General features: G+C 49.1%; 5 protein-coding genes across 5 annotated transcripts; all 5 read right to left on the reverse strand.

Annotated features, from left to right (window-relative positions):
* Positions 1-71: 71 nt before the first annotated feature.
* On the reverse strand, positions 72-599 carry EI90DRAFT_2424141 (uncharacterized protein). Its single transcript, XM_039053004.1, has 2 exons — positions 474-599; positions 72-412 (listed from the first exon to the last, which is right to left on the reverse strand). Exon 2 carries the CDS (start codon positions 408-410, stop codon positions 162-164), a length of 249 nt encoding a protein of 82 aa, XP_038920747.1. The 5' UTR covers positions 411-412; positions 474-599; the 3' UTR covers positions 72-161.
* A 1,778-nt stretch (positions 600-2,377) lies between these two features.
* On the reverse strand, positions 2,378-3,269 carry EI90DRAFT_3286477 (uncharacterized protein; the record flags this gene model as incomplete). The annotated part of the gene is made up of 3 exons (XM_039067011.1): positions 2,378-2,865; positions 2,890-3,195; positions 3,241-3,269. 3 exons carry the CDS (start codon positions 3,267-3,269, stop codon positions 2,589-2,591), a joined length of 612 nt encoding a protein of 203 aa, XP_038920748.1. The 3' UTR covers positions 2,378-2,588.
* A 1,224-nt stretch (positions 3,270-4,493) lies between these two features.
* EI90DRAFT_3039513 (uncharacterized protein) lies at positions 4,494-7,055 on the reverse strand. Its single transcript, XM_039058948.1, has 6 exons — positions 6,771-7,055; positions 6,256-6,716; positions 5,681-6,194; positions 5,401-5,623; positions 4,649-5,351; positions 4,494-4,598 (listed from the first exon to the last, which is right to left on the reverse strand). Exons 1-5 carry the CDS (start codon positions 6,858-6,860, stop codon positions 4,714-4,716), a joined length of 1,926 nt encoding a protein of 641 aa, XP_038920749.1. The 5' UTR covers positions 6,861-7,055; the 3' UTR covers positions 4,494-4,598; positions 4,649-4,713.
* A 1,831-nt stretch (positions 7,056-8,886) lies between these two features.
* Positions 8,887-9,866, reverse strand: EI90DRAFT_3013011 (uncharacterized protein; the record flags this gene model as incomplete). Its single annotated transcript, XM_039056620.1, has 4 exons — positions 8,887-8,907; positions 9,125-9,203; positions 9,432-9,524; positions 9,553-9,866. The coding sequence occupies 4 exons, from the start codon at positions 9,864-9,866 to the stop codon at positions 8,887-8,889; spliced, it is 507 nt and encodes a 168-aa protein (XP_038920750.1).
* Positions 9,867-12,115: 2,249 nt separating this feature from the next.
* On the reverse strand, positions 12,116-14,949 carry EI90DRAFT_3039526 (uncharacterized protein). Its single transcript, XM_039058949.1, has 8 exons — positions 14,760-14,949; positions 14,469-14,705; positions 14,082-14,408; positions 13,972-14,020; positions 13,173-13,915; positions 12,946-13,113; positions 12,479-12,892; positions 12,116-12,417 (listed from the first exon to the last, which is right to left on the reverse strand). Exons 1-8 carry the CDS (start codon positions 14,937-14,939, stop codon positions 12,181-12,183), a joined length of 2,355 nt encoding a protein of 784 aa, XP_038920751.1. The 5' UTR covers positions 14,940-14,949; the 3' UTR covers positions 12,116-12,180.
* Between the last annotated feature and the right edge of the window lies 1 nt (position 14,950).

Consider the following 14,950-nt stretch of genomic DNA (forward strand, 5'->3'; position numbering starts at 1 on the left):
TTTGCTAGAGCGCGTTCTACCGCGACGCGAGCAATAACTGTTGGGTAAGCCTCTCCTGGGTGAGAAAATGGCAGCTCTTCTGCGGATGCGAAGGCAATATTGGGAAAAGAGTTGATATAGGGAATATGGGTATGATGTCGGGGACGTGGAATGCCTTGGCGTTATAGAGCTCCGAACCATCTCAAGCTGAGACAAAATGGCCAGCCGGGGATCCGTGAGTTTGCGTAGATTTCAGTGCCCCCCGTATCGTGAATAGGTGGGGTTGGGTTAGATCTGAGTGCAGCTATCTCACTCTCCAAGTTTTGTATCTTTTCTTCTAGCCTTTTAACCCTGGACTTCGGAGTTCCCGCATACTCGCATGGCCTCCCAAGTCTAAGGCATCGTCCACACGTCGGCTTACGCCATCGCATTTCTAGTGTTATAAAGTGTGTGGTCAGAGTTGGGTGTGCAATCAAGAAGACCTCGTGCCTCACAGTTTTCTTCTGGCGACACACTAAGCATGCGAGCCCTGATTCGAGCAAGTCCTGACGTGTTCTAGGGATCTTCGGGGGCGAGGCAGTCATTGGTGCTTGAGGGCTTGGAGGAGATATTCGTCGCGGGCTATATTTATCGACAAACGAACAATATACAAACATTACCATGGGAAATGGAAGAGCAGTCATTGTGATTATATCCATACCGTAAACATGGCTCGGATGTTGGAGGCTTAATGCCAACTTAGAATGAAATATCCTTAAACCCTGTACGTGCGGGAAGGGCAGTTAGGTGTGCTCGCGAGCAAGGAGCGGCCAGATGAGTCGGAGGGGTCAAAATAAAAGGGCGGGATCATCAACTTTGGGAACGAGATGATTGTGTCTCCAAAATGACCGCCCTTCTATTAGACCGAGAGGAGATTGATGCCCACTATCCCTGCAGGACCTATTATGACTCCCGCTACTACGGCTAGAGAATCCAATGCTGAGGGGAAGTTTTCGGGTCAAGAAGGAGTGGACAAAGACGGCATCACCATCGGTAAACTGTGACTTGAGGCAGCACGTCCCCATTACAGAAAACAAGTAGAGCCTTGCGTTTTAGAGTGCCTCCAATCTGTGGAGTTAGAACTTGTCTACCAATCACAGTTCCTCTTAGAGATGCTACCATTTAGTCTGTGCCGGAATTTGAAGGCCGAGATGCGCGCCGATCCCAGGAACCAGTATTTGATTCGCCTAACACTCGGAAGAGCTGTTTGGGCCGCACCTTGGTTGAACTGCGGACTTCCACCGATCGCGCGAAGTTCGATCGACTCCGCGTGGGTCGGGCCCGATTAGGAAAACTAGGTTGGAGATGTAGGACACCGCGAAGAAGCCCGACACCTGTCTGGCCAAAGTCTTGAAGTTGAGTTCGGCCACAACTGTCAGCAAACCAATTTTCCTTTTTTGGTTTGAATCAAATAGACTCTCAAAGGCTGTGAGCCGGCGGTGTTGGTGTCATCAACTACGTGGCTAGTATTTTGCTGTGCAGGTGCATGCGATAATGTTAGAGTAATCAATGAGTACTCATAGGAGAAACACCATGATCCATGAAATTACTGAGGCGTAAGACAACTTGGAAGGAGAAAAAATGAGTCCAATAATTATCGTTTCACGGCGAACCCAACGTTTTTGTCCCGTTTCGTAATCATGAATGTCCTTGAGCCACGAACACCCTATGCTGAGATCTCCACAACGAAATCGTTCCCTTTGTTCCCCCTTCTCTGTTCTGCTATCGTCCGCGCCGAAGATATGGGTTAAGGCGAGTGTGGAAGTCGGAGTATGCCAAGCTTAGAGCCTACGACATAACTTTGTCTCCAAAACCAAGCTTCCCGGTAGCCTTGGGGATGCCGAAAGAGTCGGATTTTGACAGCAACAATTGGGGTCGTTTTCCCCCGTGGCATTTTTCAAAGCATTAGTGCGGTGCGGTGTCGGCGAGTGTCTGTACTCCGTATTGGTGGAGGTTGTCGATAGGGTAGTACGGTGACAACAGAGAAAATGCCGGGGCGGTTGGAAGGTCAATTCGCACAGAATCATGCCATATCCAAATATTACACCTGATTTTGTATGGCAGATTAGCGCTAAATTGCATTGAAACACCGCAAAGGTGCGGTCTTACTGTATCTTACGCAAAGCCATGGTAGCAAACCATTTCTTTCCCTTCGGGAATATAATGACCGTCAAATCCGTTTAAGTCATGCTGTGCTAGCACGTGCCGTATGGATGAAATACAACGACAAGTTGCTCAGCCCTCGGAAATGAAGAAGTGAAGGAAAAAACAGGCACTCAAAGCTTCACCTTTCGTGACAGTGTGCGGGTATCGAAGCCGACAACGAATATCCATCAGTCAAATAGAGACAATGGTACCGGCGGTACTTAATCGCGTCTTGATCGCGTCAGTGCCGTGTTGGAAATAATCGCGACCAGAATTACGTATTTCCACCAGTTGCAACCGAGACACGCGCAAGGGATCGCCGACATTTTGATATGAACCTAACGGTTCATTCTTTGAAGAGGTCCGCGAGGCTTGCGTCATCGTCAACCATCTAGGATGCTCATTATGGAAAATTTATGCACGACTTAGCGATTTGCTGTAAGCTGGACATCTATATTCCCCAAGCTTTCGTTCCCAAGTTCCGTGTAGGGCTTCATCGCGTTTTTTAGTGTCTCCCATTTGTTTCTGCACTGCTCCCAGAGTTGCACAAGCCACTGCCCATTCCTGGGCGTCGGGCTGCTGCTTCCCCGTCCCCCAGAATGTATCCACCTCCCAACAACAATTGCCTCGCTGGGTTCATCTTTTGCCGTTGGAACGTCATTCAAAGCCACCCATGCATCGTCTGTGGCGCAACCGCTCAATCTGTGAATCGCCTCCATGTCTTACTTTCTCGCATTTGCATTTTGTTGGCTGTTCTGCCTGTCTCCGCTCTTGTGCCGACAACCTAATGCATTCTCTCTGGACTGTCTGATCTCTCCAATCACTGAGGTCTTTTGGCTGGATTGTACATCCCGACGTGGAAAAGGCTTCGTGATTTGTCTGTTAACTCTGGCGCCCAAATGGCCCGTACGTCGGTGGCCAGGAGGCAGGGTGAGGTCCTTTCTCCTCTCGTCGATCCGCCTTCTTCTAAGTAGAGGAGGGGCTAACGTGGTGATCGCTTCAGATCCATGACATTTCATGAAAAGGAAGGTTCTGAACAGCTGGTACAGGCTTGACTAGGTTCCAGGTACCACTCACAAGGCCGCACTATCGTAGGGTAGGGCCATGTTTGAGTTTTTTGCCTGCCTGTGTGCGACTTTGTACAAGACTCATGTTGCTTTTCGTTTCATTGGAGTTATCACTCCCTCTAGATCGTTAGGAAGTTCTGGGACTCGCGCGTTCTCATCGTTGAGTCTATCATTGATCCCAATCACTATGGTAGTGCACGTATTCTGTGCTGTTACGTCACTGCACCGAAGACGCCCTTCAAACGCATTGAGGACTTACCACTACATTAGCTCTGTGAAAAGATCGAAACCCATTTCCGCCCTGTCCCTTTGGCGTCCCAGTGACCGGAAGCCGTGACTCCTCGTCCCGCCCCCTTAATGTTTTCATTCATTATTCTGTTGGCCGCTTTGCCCTATCATTCCGAGTAAGGATAATGCCCAAGGGGCATCTTCTAACCTCAGTTTGTATTTTATCCATTTCCCATTACGCAAGTATTTAATATATGGTCGGCTCATGGCTCATGTTTGCTCCTACACACAATAAGTATGCTATTCCAGGCTTCAACCTGGCGTATGTATCCACCCTGATCAACAAATTACCAGTGGCAAAATAAGTTTCGCCTCTTGGGTGAAGTTGTACGAGGACATGCGGCGTCAGAAAAAAAACGGCGCGAATATTTGGATCGGAGCCCCAAATTCAAATTCTTCGTGAGTGACGTCGGTGTCATATGCATCGATCGACGACCACTGTAACTACTCTATACGTCACCGTGCATACAAGAGGGAATCATCTATCATCCATATCCATGATGTTGTTGTCATACCAAGGCTGGTCATCTGCCTAGTTGTTGTCTGGGAGGGGTTGTAACGTTCTGTTTATGATTGTTTGTGTGTACTGCAACACATTTCGCAGACTCGTTCAGGGGAACCACACCTCGCACAATTACGGAGAACTATGCACGACTGAGGGCTCACAGTCTAGAAGAAGTTTGCATCGCCTCTGACCAACGTGTTTGTTCAAAAAGCCCGTGTGCCATTCCCTAGGCAGGTGACCAGCCTCCCTTTAACAGAGTTCCGGAGCTGGGCCTCAGGCCCTGTTCTACAACACGTTTGCTCAGAACCTCCGCTATGGCCGGTCCCAACTCCTGTTCTTCTGTAATTTCCGGCCAAAGACTTTCGCACCTGCTCAGCCGCGATCTTCTTCAATTCTCAGCTCCACTGCCTGAACAACCGGAAATACTATAGGATATAAAGATTATAGAGGCGATGGGTATACTACGCGGGATTGTACATGTGGCTCAGCCTGCTCCTTGCTGACAGGTGACGACAAATCCGATAATGCACGAATGCCATCAGCGAGAATCCCAATGAGTGTTTGCACTTCCTTGTCTGTTGGTGGTTCATGAACATCTGCAGAAAGACGACGTTGCACGACTCACCCATTGACATTGATGGATCGGATGCCCCTAAGTCCCGCAATGCAGTCACCAGAGTCCGGAAGATGTCAACGTCCCCTATTTGCCTGTCGAGCTCGACTCCGTTGGTGTGTGAAATGGGGGACCTTTGGATCTCGTGAGCCATCACGACAGAGGCGTCCAAGACATGGGGCTGGAAAGCTCAGCGTAAAGATAATGAAATGCCAAGGTCTTTTGGGGACACCCACCAAGAGCGAGAGATCCCTGTAGACCGTGGACATAGGGGAGTAGACGGCCCCCGCTTGTCTCCGGAGCGCCATGGTCGCAGACGGAGACATTACCGACTTGAGCAAAGCGGCCATCCCTTTCGCCGCCTGCACAGCATTTCGGCGTGCCTCGGTGACAATTCCCTCTCCAGATATGTCCGCGACATAAGGGGATTCGAGCAGAGAATTTTGCAAGCTGATCACCGCCGCAAACATCATCACCTTTGCCGAAAAAAGAGCTGGTATAGGTCTGTGGGTAAAAATTGTCGCTCCGTCGAGATTTTGAGTTTGAGGAATTGGGCAGTCAAACCAGGGTTCACCGCAGTCGCCATCTCCTAGCTCAAATGTACTATCCAACGATGACATTAATTTTTGACATTCGAAGAGAGATGTTTCGAGAAAGTTGAATGTTTGCCAGAATGGAACGCTCGAGCACCCCACGAAGTTAATTTCAGCGTCTCCTAGCCAATAATGAGTCAGAGTGTACAAGACGTTTCAGTGTAAACATACCCCTATTGCGCGCACGGAAGAGTCGTATGCTTTCATAAAGCAACTCTATCCTGGCTCTGAGACAGACATGATCGAATTCTCTACTGACGTCGAATATGCCAGGATTGAGAAATGCATTGGGCGAGGCCAGGCGATGGGTCCAATCGGAGTTGGAGACACCCAAGACATCTGTGGGATCCTGAAAGCTGATGCCACATGCAGATCTATAAATTTCAGCAAGCGCCTGCGTGAAAATAACCGGCGTCAGATTATAACGATCCCTTAGAATTGGGCCACCCACATCCTCGGGCAATGAGCTGGGAAATCCTGATTCTCTTGTGAGAATGCGATCCGCCACATTCAATGCGGACCAGATGTGCCTTTGTTCAATCATCTCGAGATCATTTCTGGGGAGAGGCAGCAAGCCTGCGCTGCCTTGATGCTGGGCAGCAGTCAATGGTTGCAGTCCACAAGCGATAGCGAATCGAATGGCACCGGATAAGGTCGTGTAGGCTTCGGGATATCGACGAGTGCGAGTAAAGTAGACTCCAAGTAGAGCCGAAGCAAGAAGGAAGTCCACAAGACGATCAACGAAAGCCAATGATGCGTCCAGATCCGCGCGGGTCCGAGCCACAAAAAAGGATTCATAGGAAGACATAGAGCCCCCACCGACGTGGCAAGCAAGAAGGTACATTGAATTCATAAGGGAGGGGTGAAGAGCCCTGTCATCGGTAGAAGAACGTGTGCCTTCGAACAGCCTTGCAACAAGCGGTCCAGAATGGAATTGGAAACGATGGGCGAGGAAGATACGAAGACTTAATATTCAGTACAGTCAGACCCGGAGGGAAAGTGCGACCTGAACGGGAGTACACATACAGATAATCTTTAAGTTGGGGTGGTATTTCTGTCCGGACGTCCCAGTTCGCCAGAGCACGTTCCACCGTGACACGAGTAATAACTTTTGGGTAAGCCTCTCCTGGATGAGAGGATGGCTGCTCTTCTGCAGATGCGAAGGAAGTGTCAGAGAAAAGAGTTGATATGGGAAATATGGGTATGGTCTCGGGGACATGGAATGCCTTGGTCGTATACAGCTCCTGCACTATCTCAAGCTGTGGTAAAATGGCCAATCGAGGGATCCGTGAGCTGGAATAGGTTTCAGTGGGCCCCGCGTCGTGAATAGGAGGAGATGAGTTAGTTCTGAGTGCGGCTATCTCGCTCTCCAAGCTCTGTATCGTTTCTTCGAGCTTTTTAACCCTGGCCCTAGGAGTTCCCGCATACTGGCATGGCTTCCCAAGTCTAAGACATCGTCCACACGTCGGCCTTACGCCGTCGCATTTCTAATATGAGTGGTAAGATTTTGGGTGTGTAATCATGAAGGCGTTGTGCCTCACAGTTTTCCTCTGGCGGCACACCAGGCACGCAAGCCCTGATTCAAGCAAGTCCTGACGTTTTCTAGGAACCTTCGGGGTCGAGGCAGGCATTGGTGCTTGAGGGCTTGAAGGGAATATTCGTCGCGGGCCGCATTTATCGACAAACCAACAATATACAAAAGAAATGAAACAAGGGGTTAATTTGATTATGGTTATACTTCCAACATAATGTTAGAGTTTTCTTAGAACAGGTGCACATTGAATACCACATCGAAACCCTTAAACTGTGTACGTGCGGGAAGAAGGATAGTTAAGTGTGCTTGCGTCCAAGAAGCCGCCAGGTGAGTCGGAGAGGTCGAAATAAACGGCGGGGATCATTGACTTGAGAACGAGATGATTGTGCCTCAAAACAAGCCGTCCTTCCTTTGGACCGGGAGGATATGGATGCCCGTTATAAGCGCCCATCCCTGCGGGAACTGTTGTGACTCCCGGGACCGTGGATAAAGGATCCAATACTAAGGGGAAGTTTTCGGATCGGGAAGGAGTGGACGAGGAAGGAATCACCAGGGCAAACTGTGACTCAGGACTGCGGTGTGTCCCCATTACAGAAAACAAGTAACCACCTTAGGTTTCAAAGTGCACCTGAGGTTCCAATCCAATCCAATCTGAACTGTGATGTTAGAGCTGGTGGAGGTGCTACCATTTGGTCTTGTGCCGGGACTTGGGAACCGTGGCAATGATGCGCCGATCTCAGGAACTAGTATTCGACTTTAGTAGAGGCTAGGATCCTGCCTAAACCAGTATTCGCCTCGCACTCGGAGAAGAGTTGTTGGGCCGCACTTGGTTGAACTGCGGACCACCACCGATTGCGCGAAGCTCGATCGACTCCGCGCGCAACGGGCCCGATCAGGAAAGTGAGGTTGGGGTTTTAGGACGCCGCGAGACCCGACACTGGATGACTTATGTTTGGCTAAAGTCTTGAAGTCTAGTAACAACAAAGTTCGGGCACAACTGTCAGCCAACCAAATTTCCCGTTTTGGTTTGAATTGAATAGTATTCAACATCCCTCACAAGGGCTGTGAGCCAGCGGTGTTTAGTCGTCATCAACTTCGCGGCTAGTATTTTGCTGTGCAGATGCATGCGATAGCGAGTAATCAATGAGTACTCAAATGAAAATTGAGTCGATCATACCAGGGAATGTAGGCGACACATGGTTATCATCACGATTTATGAAATTGCAGAGAATAGTGGAAGCGCATGGCAACTCGGAATGGCTGAATGGAGAAAAATGAGTTTAATAATTATCCCTTTCATGGGGAACCCAACGCCTTTGTCCCCTTTTGGAGGTCATGAATGTTCTTGAGCCACGAACGTCCTAACTGGGGTCTCCGCTTTGCTGGCTCGGGGGAATATGGATCCATGACACATGCTATGGTTTGGTGAGGCATTGGACACACAATCGTCTTGGCTGAACACCAAAGGTGTTAAGATATGGGGCAAGGCGAACGCAGGAGCCCCCGGAATGTGGATGGCAGAATCATCTTGAAGATATTGAGCCTACAGCGTAGCTTTGTCTCCGAAATCAAGCTTCCCAACGGCCTTCAAAAAAGGCTGAACGTTCCTGATTTTTGGCAAAATTTGACAGCAATAATTGGAGTCGTTTTTCGACCGTGTCATTTCTCAAGTTTCAAACTTTGGTAACTAGTACTGTGCGGTGTCGGCAAGTGTCTACACTCCGTTCTGATAGAGGCTGTCGAAAGCTTCTGTACTTTTCGGTAACTCATATATCTATGCCATGTGGCTTGTTGTTGATTCCCCAGTACGGTGGCAACAGAGAGAGGACTTCCGGGGCGGTTTGATGATAACATTCATATGGGAAAATCCGAGTGTCATGGCGTGAATTGGATGTCTCGGATATTGGTGAGTCTGAGCGCCGGGACAAATATCTTACTAAAACAGCTAATTTTCCTTGTAGGCGTTGTGGGTTAGCGCTAAACTGCATTGAGACACCAGAAAAGATGCGGTCTCGCTTCAACTTACAGAAAGCCAGGTGACAAACCCTGCTGGAATTATTTTTGATGAATTTATTCGCCTATTTGTCTATTTGATGTAGGGACCGATTATTCGTTCGCTTCGACTATGCTGTGCAGGCACGTGCCTGGATAGAATCAAATACAATTACGACACAAACGCTGGATGAGAAATAGGACCTCGGAAATGAGTGAGGGGGGAAAGTCACGGAAAGCTTCGTCTGTGACAGCGCGCGGGTATAGGTCAAGCCGACAATGAACTCCCATCAGTCAAATTGAAAGAATGGTATAGGTATAGCGGCGCTTAATCGCGTCAATACTGTGTTGGGAATAACCACAACTTACAGTTACGCGGTGATTTCCACTGGCTGCGACACACTCGCAAGGGATCGCCGACACCTTGACACGAACCTGACAATTCATTCTTTGGAGAGGTCAGTGAGTCTTACGTCATCCTCAACCATCGACGTTCACCATGAAAAATTGACACACGAGCGATCTGCCGTGAACCTGTGGTGCCCGCATTCCGCAAGCTTTTCGCTCCTAGGGTTCTGTGCGAGGCTTTGTCAATTTTGTGGTGTCTCCGATGACAAGCTATTTGCCTCTACACTGCCTCCCAACATTACACATGCCACTGCCCATTCCTCCTCACTTTCTCATGCGGCATCGGGCTGCTTGCTTCTCCGTCTTCCGGAAGAAATCCATCTTCCAACCGTCATGCTTAATAGTTTCCTCGCCATTCTTCCTGCCAGTAGAGTGTCATTCGAAGCTACCCATGCATCATTTGCGCTGCACCGCCCAATCTGTGAATCGCTTCCATGTGCCGCAAGACCATATGCCTCTTGCTTTCTCGCGTTTGCGTCTTTTTGGCTGCTCTGCCTGTCTCCGCTCTTGTATCCGCACCCCTAACGCCCCCAATGCATTCTCCCTGGACTGCCTGATCTTGGTTTTTGACCGGGCTGCGCACCCCGACGTGTAAGGGGCTTCGTGGTTTGTCTGTCAACTCCAGTTCCAAATAGCCTGCACGTCGAATTGAGTGATGGCCAGGAGGCGGGGCGAGATCTTCTTGCGTTGGCTCTCTCCTCATTGGTCCGGCCTCTTATAACTGATGGCTGGAGTAACGTGGCGATCGCTTCAGATTTGCTGGGGATTTCGACGTCCTCACGGGACTTAGGGAATGATGGTTCTGGTACGCGGCTTGAGGCACGACCGACAAGGTCGCACCATCATATAGTAAGTCCGCACTAATAATGTGTAACCCATCATTGTCATTGGTGTCGTCGGTCCCTCTGGATTGTTAGGAAGCTCTGGGATCCCAGATTTCTCATCGCTGAGCCTGTCATCGGTCCGATCAATATCGCGTGCATATTCTGTTACTGCACTGAAGGCGCGCTCCAAACGCATCGAGGACCAATCATGGCGTTGGCTCCATGACATTTTTCTCCTGTCACTTCTGGAGCCTCTGTGAAGTTTCTTTGCTCCATTGGCCATTTGTCGGATCCGCTCGCTGCTGACATTGGCTTGCGAACTACGGAGGCTTCCTGTGACTCTCCTGTTGATGCCTCAGTCCCCAATGCCCCACATTTTTCGTGCTTTCACTCATGGCGAATTGTCTTTTTGGCCGTTTCCTGTCGTTCCTGTCCTCTCGGTTTGCTGAGAAGACGGCGAAAACACCTGCTCTGGAGGCCACGCCGATGGTTGCGTGGAATGTCAGCGTTTCCCTGCCTCTCTTTCCCATATGAACGAATGCCACTGTTCCGGTTGTGTTCAATTTTTCCCTCGGACGGGTCAGCAGAGTGCTCGCGACATCAACTCGCTGTCGCTTTTGGTCGTTGGGCTGTGGAGTCCCATGATAATCTCTTCTCATTCTGTCAGATTTTGTTGTTGGATGACGTTCCGTCGTTGGTCGTACTGTGATTCTGGATCTCGTCCGTACTTTGCTTTCAGCTTCGTCTCCGTAGGCCTAGCCGCATAGTTTGAATATATGGTATTTGAGACATGCGCCATTCATCCGTCGTCGCCACTTCCCATCGTTGTCTTCTCGCACTGTGTCTGCGTTGGGACGCGTGTGGTATCCATGTTTCATTCATCAGGGTTCGTCTTACCTTTGAATATTAATGTTTTAACATTGAATAAAGAAAAAAGAGGGGAAACAGTGGGAGAGGAAGAAGGGGGGAAAGAAAAGAATTTTTTGGCTTCCTTTTTTCTGGCCCCTTTGTAAGTTACGCCTGAGCTGCATTGCAGTGAAGTGACTGAATTTCATTCTCATTCTGAGTGTTAATACGTGGCCGGCTCATGGCTCACAATGTTGGCTCCCCCACACCATATGTTGTTTCAGGCATCACTCTAACGTATCCACTATCAGCAGCTAGAACCCGATCAATCAAAGGTAAAGTCGTTGACACGCTTGGCTAAATATGATTTGTTCCTGAACCAGGAGCTCTTGTGAAAACCGGCACGTCACGGTTAGTTCCGGCCGCAATTCGTGAGGAACAAAGAAGCCAGATACAAATCAAAGGGACTCGGTGCACTAGTGCAGGAACAACCTAAATCTCGGAACAGGTATTACATAAGTAATTTTGATTAGATCATTAGATCCACAGCCTCACATTCTTCGCGAGTCACGTCTGATATGATCGATCTCGCATCAAGCTTAGAGCTGGACTTCATTTCCTTCTAAAATTCTTCATCAAGAAGCTCTCGCTAGTCCATGTGCACGTCGCTAAGTGATTAGTACATTCCAAGCCCCCCTTTGTTCGTCGTATTGTTTTGGATGCACATGTGGGTTTGGTAAGATGGTGTTCCAGTCCCTTGGCATTTTCTGGTGCAATTCTCACACTTGTGACGTACGCGGGCATCTGAACACCGTGGAATGTATAATCTGGCGCGGACCAGTTCCCGGAGTTGGCAACGGGTAGCTTCGCACTAGCTTCTCTACGACATCGCGCGTCCCGATCGAGACGTGGGTTAAGGATATCTCCATCCTCGGCCAGTTCCTGCTCTCCTGTTTGTTGCTAGGCTGATGGTTTTCGTGTCTGCTGCATAACAACATGTATTCGCTTCTTGGCTCCGCTGTTCGAATGGCTAAGGACACCGTCCAATTCCTCCGACCTTGACAACGGAATGTCAGTTCAGTCTATTGAGTCTAGGATTCGCCGATTCAATCTCGATGGGGCACGATCGATGTTGTCTTTAGTACGTACACCTCGCTGTGTCTCACAGACCGGCGAGTGGTTCACGGCTCCCACAGCTAGCCGCGAAATGCAATGTTGGGAATTAATAATTGGCATCTGTGGTATACTATATTAATAGCATGTTGACAGCGTCCCGCCGCCGAGAAATTGAATAATCACGCGAAGCATACCCCCCGCGCGCAATGCAAACGAACCTAGCAAGTCAAATTACAACACGATGCGCTGGACTGTGTATCTCGCAGTAGTCTGTGGAAGGTTGTCTATACGGTAGCTTCCGGTCTCGCTAAAGGGCTCCAAGGGACCCTTCAACGTATCCAACTCTACAAACAGCTTAGTTGTTAACCGAATACTGTTCGCAATATCGACGAGATATGAATGCGCAGCCTCGTACTGGACCAAAGAGACGAATGAAGAATCGAGAAAGTTCTCGAGGAATAGTAATAGCTATGGGCGGTTAAAGGATGAACATTATGTCCACAGTAAAATGGCATAGAAAAATACTGACAGTCTCGAATGACGGCATCGGAGGGGTATTAGCTTCGGATGACGAGGGGTAGAATACCAAAGCGGTGGGCTGCGGCTTCAGAAAAACGACGTCATCCTGTTTCAAGTAAGTGCGTGCCCATTGCGAAAGCATCGGCAGAATGTGGACAAGGTGCTTGGGATCATTCACATGCTTCCGGAAGGCAGTTCGAAGTAGCGTAGGAGCGTAAGGATAAGCGATCATGCGCGCAAGATATGACGGTAGTAAGGTGTGCAGGGTTAAATTTGGTTCCATAGCCTCCCCTTCGTCTGGTCCGACCGCTGTAATGCGTTTGGATTGAACCTTCAGGGTTAGATCAACAACAGTTTTCAGACCACGCGCGAGTTCATCTTCTGGTATGTCGGGAAGGACTTCGAGCGAGCGTAGCACAAAAGTCTGCAGAAGCGGTGGTCATGAGGGCAATACGGAATGGCAAGAAAATTACATACCCATTCTTCGAGTTCCATCAGCCGACGGAATATCCCACCCTCTGAAGGTAGCATGTTGTTGAACACTGAACGGGAGGAAAGGAGGGTCTGTGTGACCGTCCAAAGTTTCTTGTTAATTCTGGGCAGGCTCAGAATCGCTTTGATAAAGGTGGCGGCAAATTGGTAGGGCTAGGAGAAAACTAATGAGCCACCCTAGCATGATCTATTTGCCACGCTATAATCGATACCATTTTTTCTTTGTGGGACCCTTCTACTTCGTCCCCTGTCCCCGCGTCATCTTTCTCCCAGCTTGTGAAAGCTGCTGCGGCCCCACTGTAATTTTCATCATTGAGCGCCAAAGTGAATTTATCAACGAAATCGCGATGGCGGGCCTCGGACTGTTCTTGTATCAGGGCCCAGGAAGACGGACCGTAAGCGGTAGGCATGACATGGCGTAGGTTCGTGGCCACGGCTTTTTGGGCTGATGCCTCTGGAGATGTAGGTGTGACGGTGCTATTGGAGTAAGCCCATGGAGTTTGGTCGACTTTCTGGGATTGACAGATAGCATTCGCGATTGTCGAAAAGGGGGGAACGGCGTATGGTACGGAAAAGACGGTCGAACGCCGAGCTTTCACGGCAGATTTGGACGTTTCATCAAGTGGAGGAGATACGGTGAGGAAAACCTGGGACTTAGAGGCACCAATTAATCGTAGCCGCCACTCGCCGCTGAGACCGGATATCAGCGCTGTAGCAATGCTCATCAACAGAGAATACTTGAGATCCCATATTTGCAGAACGAGTTCTGAGGTGGACGAAACTGATGCAAGAAAAACATGAGAGGCGGTGAGGGACAGAAGTGTGGTTGGGGAAGAAGCTGATGTTGAACCGAAGAGGGTAAGTGACTTCAGCCTGAATGGCGTCGAGGATTGAGTCAAGCTCCATGAATCGTGGGCTAGGCGCAGTCTATAGTGATACCATTGTCCTTGTCGGGCTAATAGCAATGAATCAGTGAGGCGGAATAGGAGGCCTTGGCGCTAGGTATCTTACATAACACTGAGAAATCCCCAGATTGTGAGAGTGTGCAGTACGCAAGTTCCTACGTGGACGACAATAAGGGGGGGGGTCACCAAACACAATATTGCGATTAAAGGAGATACCTTGGCATTAGTATCGATTGGTAACTTCTCTAAAAATGTGAGTGATCCGTCTGGACCACAGGAGTAGAGCAGCAATAGAGGTTGACCATCATGGTTATGCATTGCCTGCGCAATTATGGAGTTCTGCATAGCATCCGGCGATGTTATGAATGTGACATCGTGAAGTACCCAACGTTGCAACACCGCATAACTGTCTTCAATTTCTAGCTTGGTGGCGTATAACCGTTTGAATCCAGAGTCAACCGTCAAAATCTCATTTTCATCCGAAAAGAGTATGAATAAATTTGAAGATTGGACATAATGCATTGAGCATATGCGATGTTCTACCTAAAGTCAGATTGGCTCAATTTTCTGGAAATGCGAGTGGAAGAATAAATGATAACGCACTGTGGCGTCGATTCGTTTGGGAGCCGATAAGTTGGGAGATTTTCCAGAATGGGTTTCTTGCCACATCCATATTGTACGACCCCGCCCATCTGAATCTATGTTTGGGGAAGTTTCGACGACCGCATAAGTTGTCCTTGATAACATTCCTTGATCCTCCACCACAGTTGTGATGGAAGGGCATGCAAAAGTCGTAGAGGGACCAAGAGTAAAGGAGGCAAAGCGCCGATTGGTGGACAACTAAGAATATTCCTCATCACCTCCAAATACGATGAGAGGATTCTTGGTCCTTACATCCACTATATGAACGCCGTCGCCTTGACAGGTCAATGTCAGCCAGCCGTCTTCATTTCGTGGAACATTTGTGTAGGAGCCCAAAACGTGTGAAGAATAGCCAGCTTTTGAGGCACTAGGTAGTGCGAATGTTGAAAGGGCCAACGGTTCGCCCAAAGAGAACGATGATTTTGCTTGCATTCTCCAAGCGT

Source organism: Cantharellus anzutake (genome assembly GCF_015039405.1).
Source record: "Cantharellus anzutake strain C23 chromosome Unknown EI90scaffold_7, whole genome shotgun sequence".
Classification (NCBI taxonomy): Eukaryota; Fungi; Basidiomycota; class Agaricomycetes; order Cantharellales; family Hydnaceae; genus Cantharellus; species Cantharellus anzutake.

Bases quoted from the DNA above. Each gene is read 5' to 3' on its own strand.
- EI90DRAFT_3039513 (XM_039058948.1), bottom strand. From the start codon at position 6,860: ATGCCTGCCTCGACCCCGAAGGTTCCTAGAAAACGTCAGGACTTGCTT. The intron at 6,195-6,255 runs GTATGTGTACTC...CTGAATATTAAG, and splicing joins CCCCAACTTAAAGATTATCT to TCTTCGTATCTTCCTCGCCC. The intron at 5,624-5,680 runs GTGGGTGGCCCA...ATTTTCACGCAG, and splicing joins CCAGCTCATTGCCCGAGGAT to GCGCTTGCTGAAATTTATAG.
- EI90DRAFT_2424141 (XM_039053004.1), bottom strand. From the start codon at position 410: ATGCGATGGCGTAAGCCGACGTGTGGACGATGCCTTAGACTTGGGAGG.
- EI90DRAFT_3039526 (XM_039058949.1), bottom strand. From the start codon at position 14,939: ATGCAAGCAAAATCATCGTTCTCTTTGGGCGAACCGTTGGCCCTTTCA. The intron at 13,916-13,971 runs GTAAGATACCTA...CATTGCTATTAG, and splicing joins TGGGGATTTCTCAGTGTTAT to CCCGACAAGGACAATGGTAT. The intron at 12,893-12,945 runs GTATGTAATTTT...CCGCTTCTGCAG, and splicing joins TGATGGAACTCGAAGAATGG to ACTTTTGTGCTACGCTCGCT.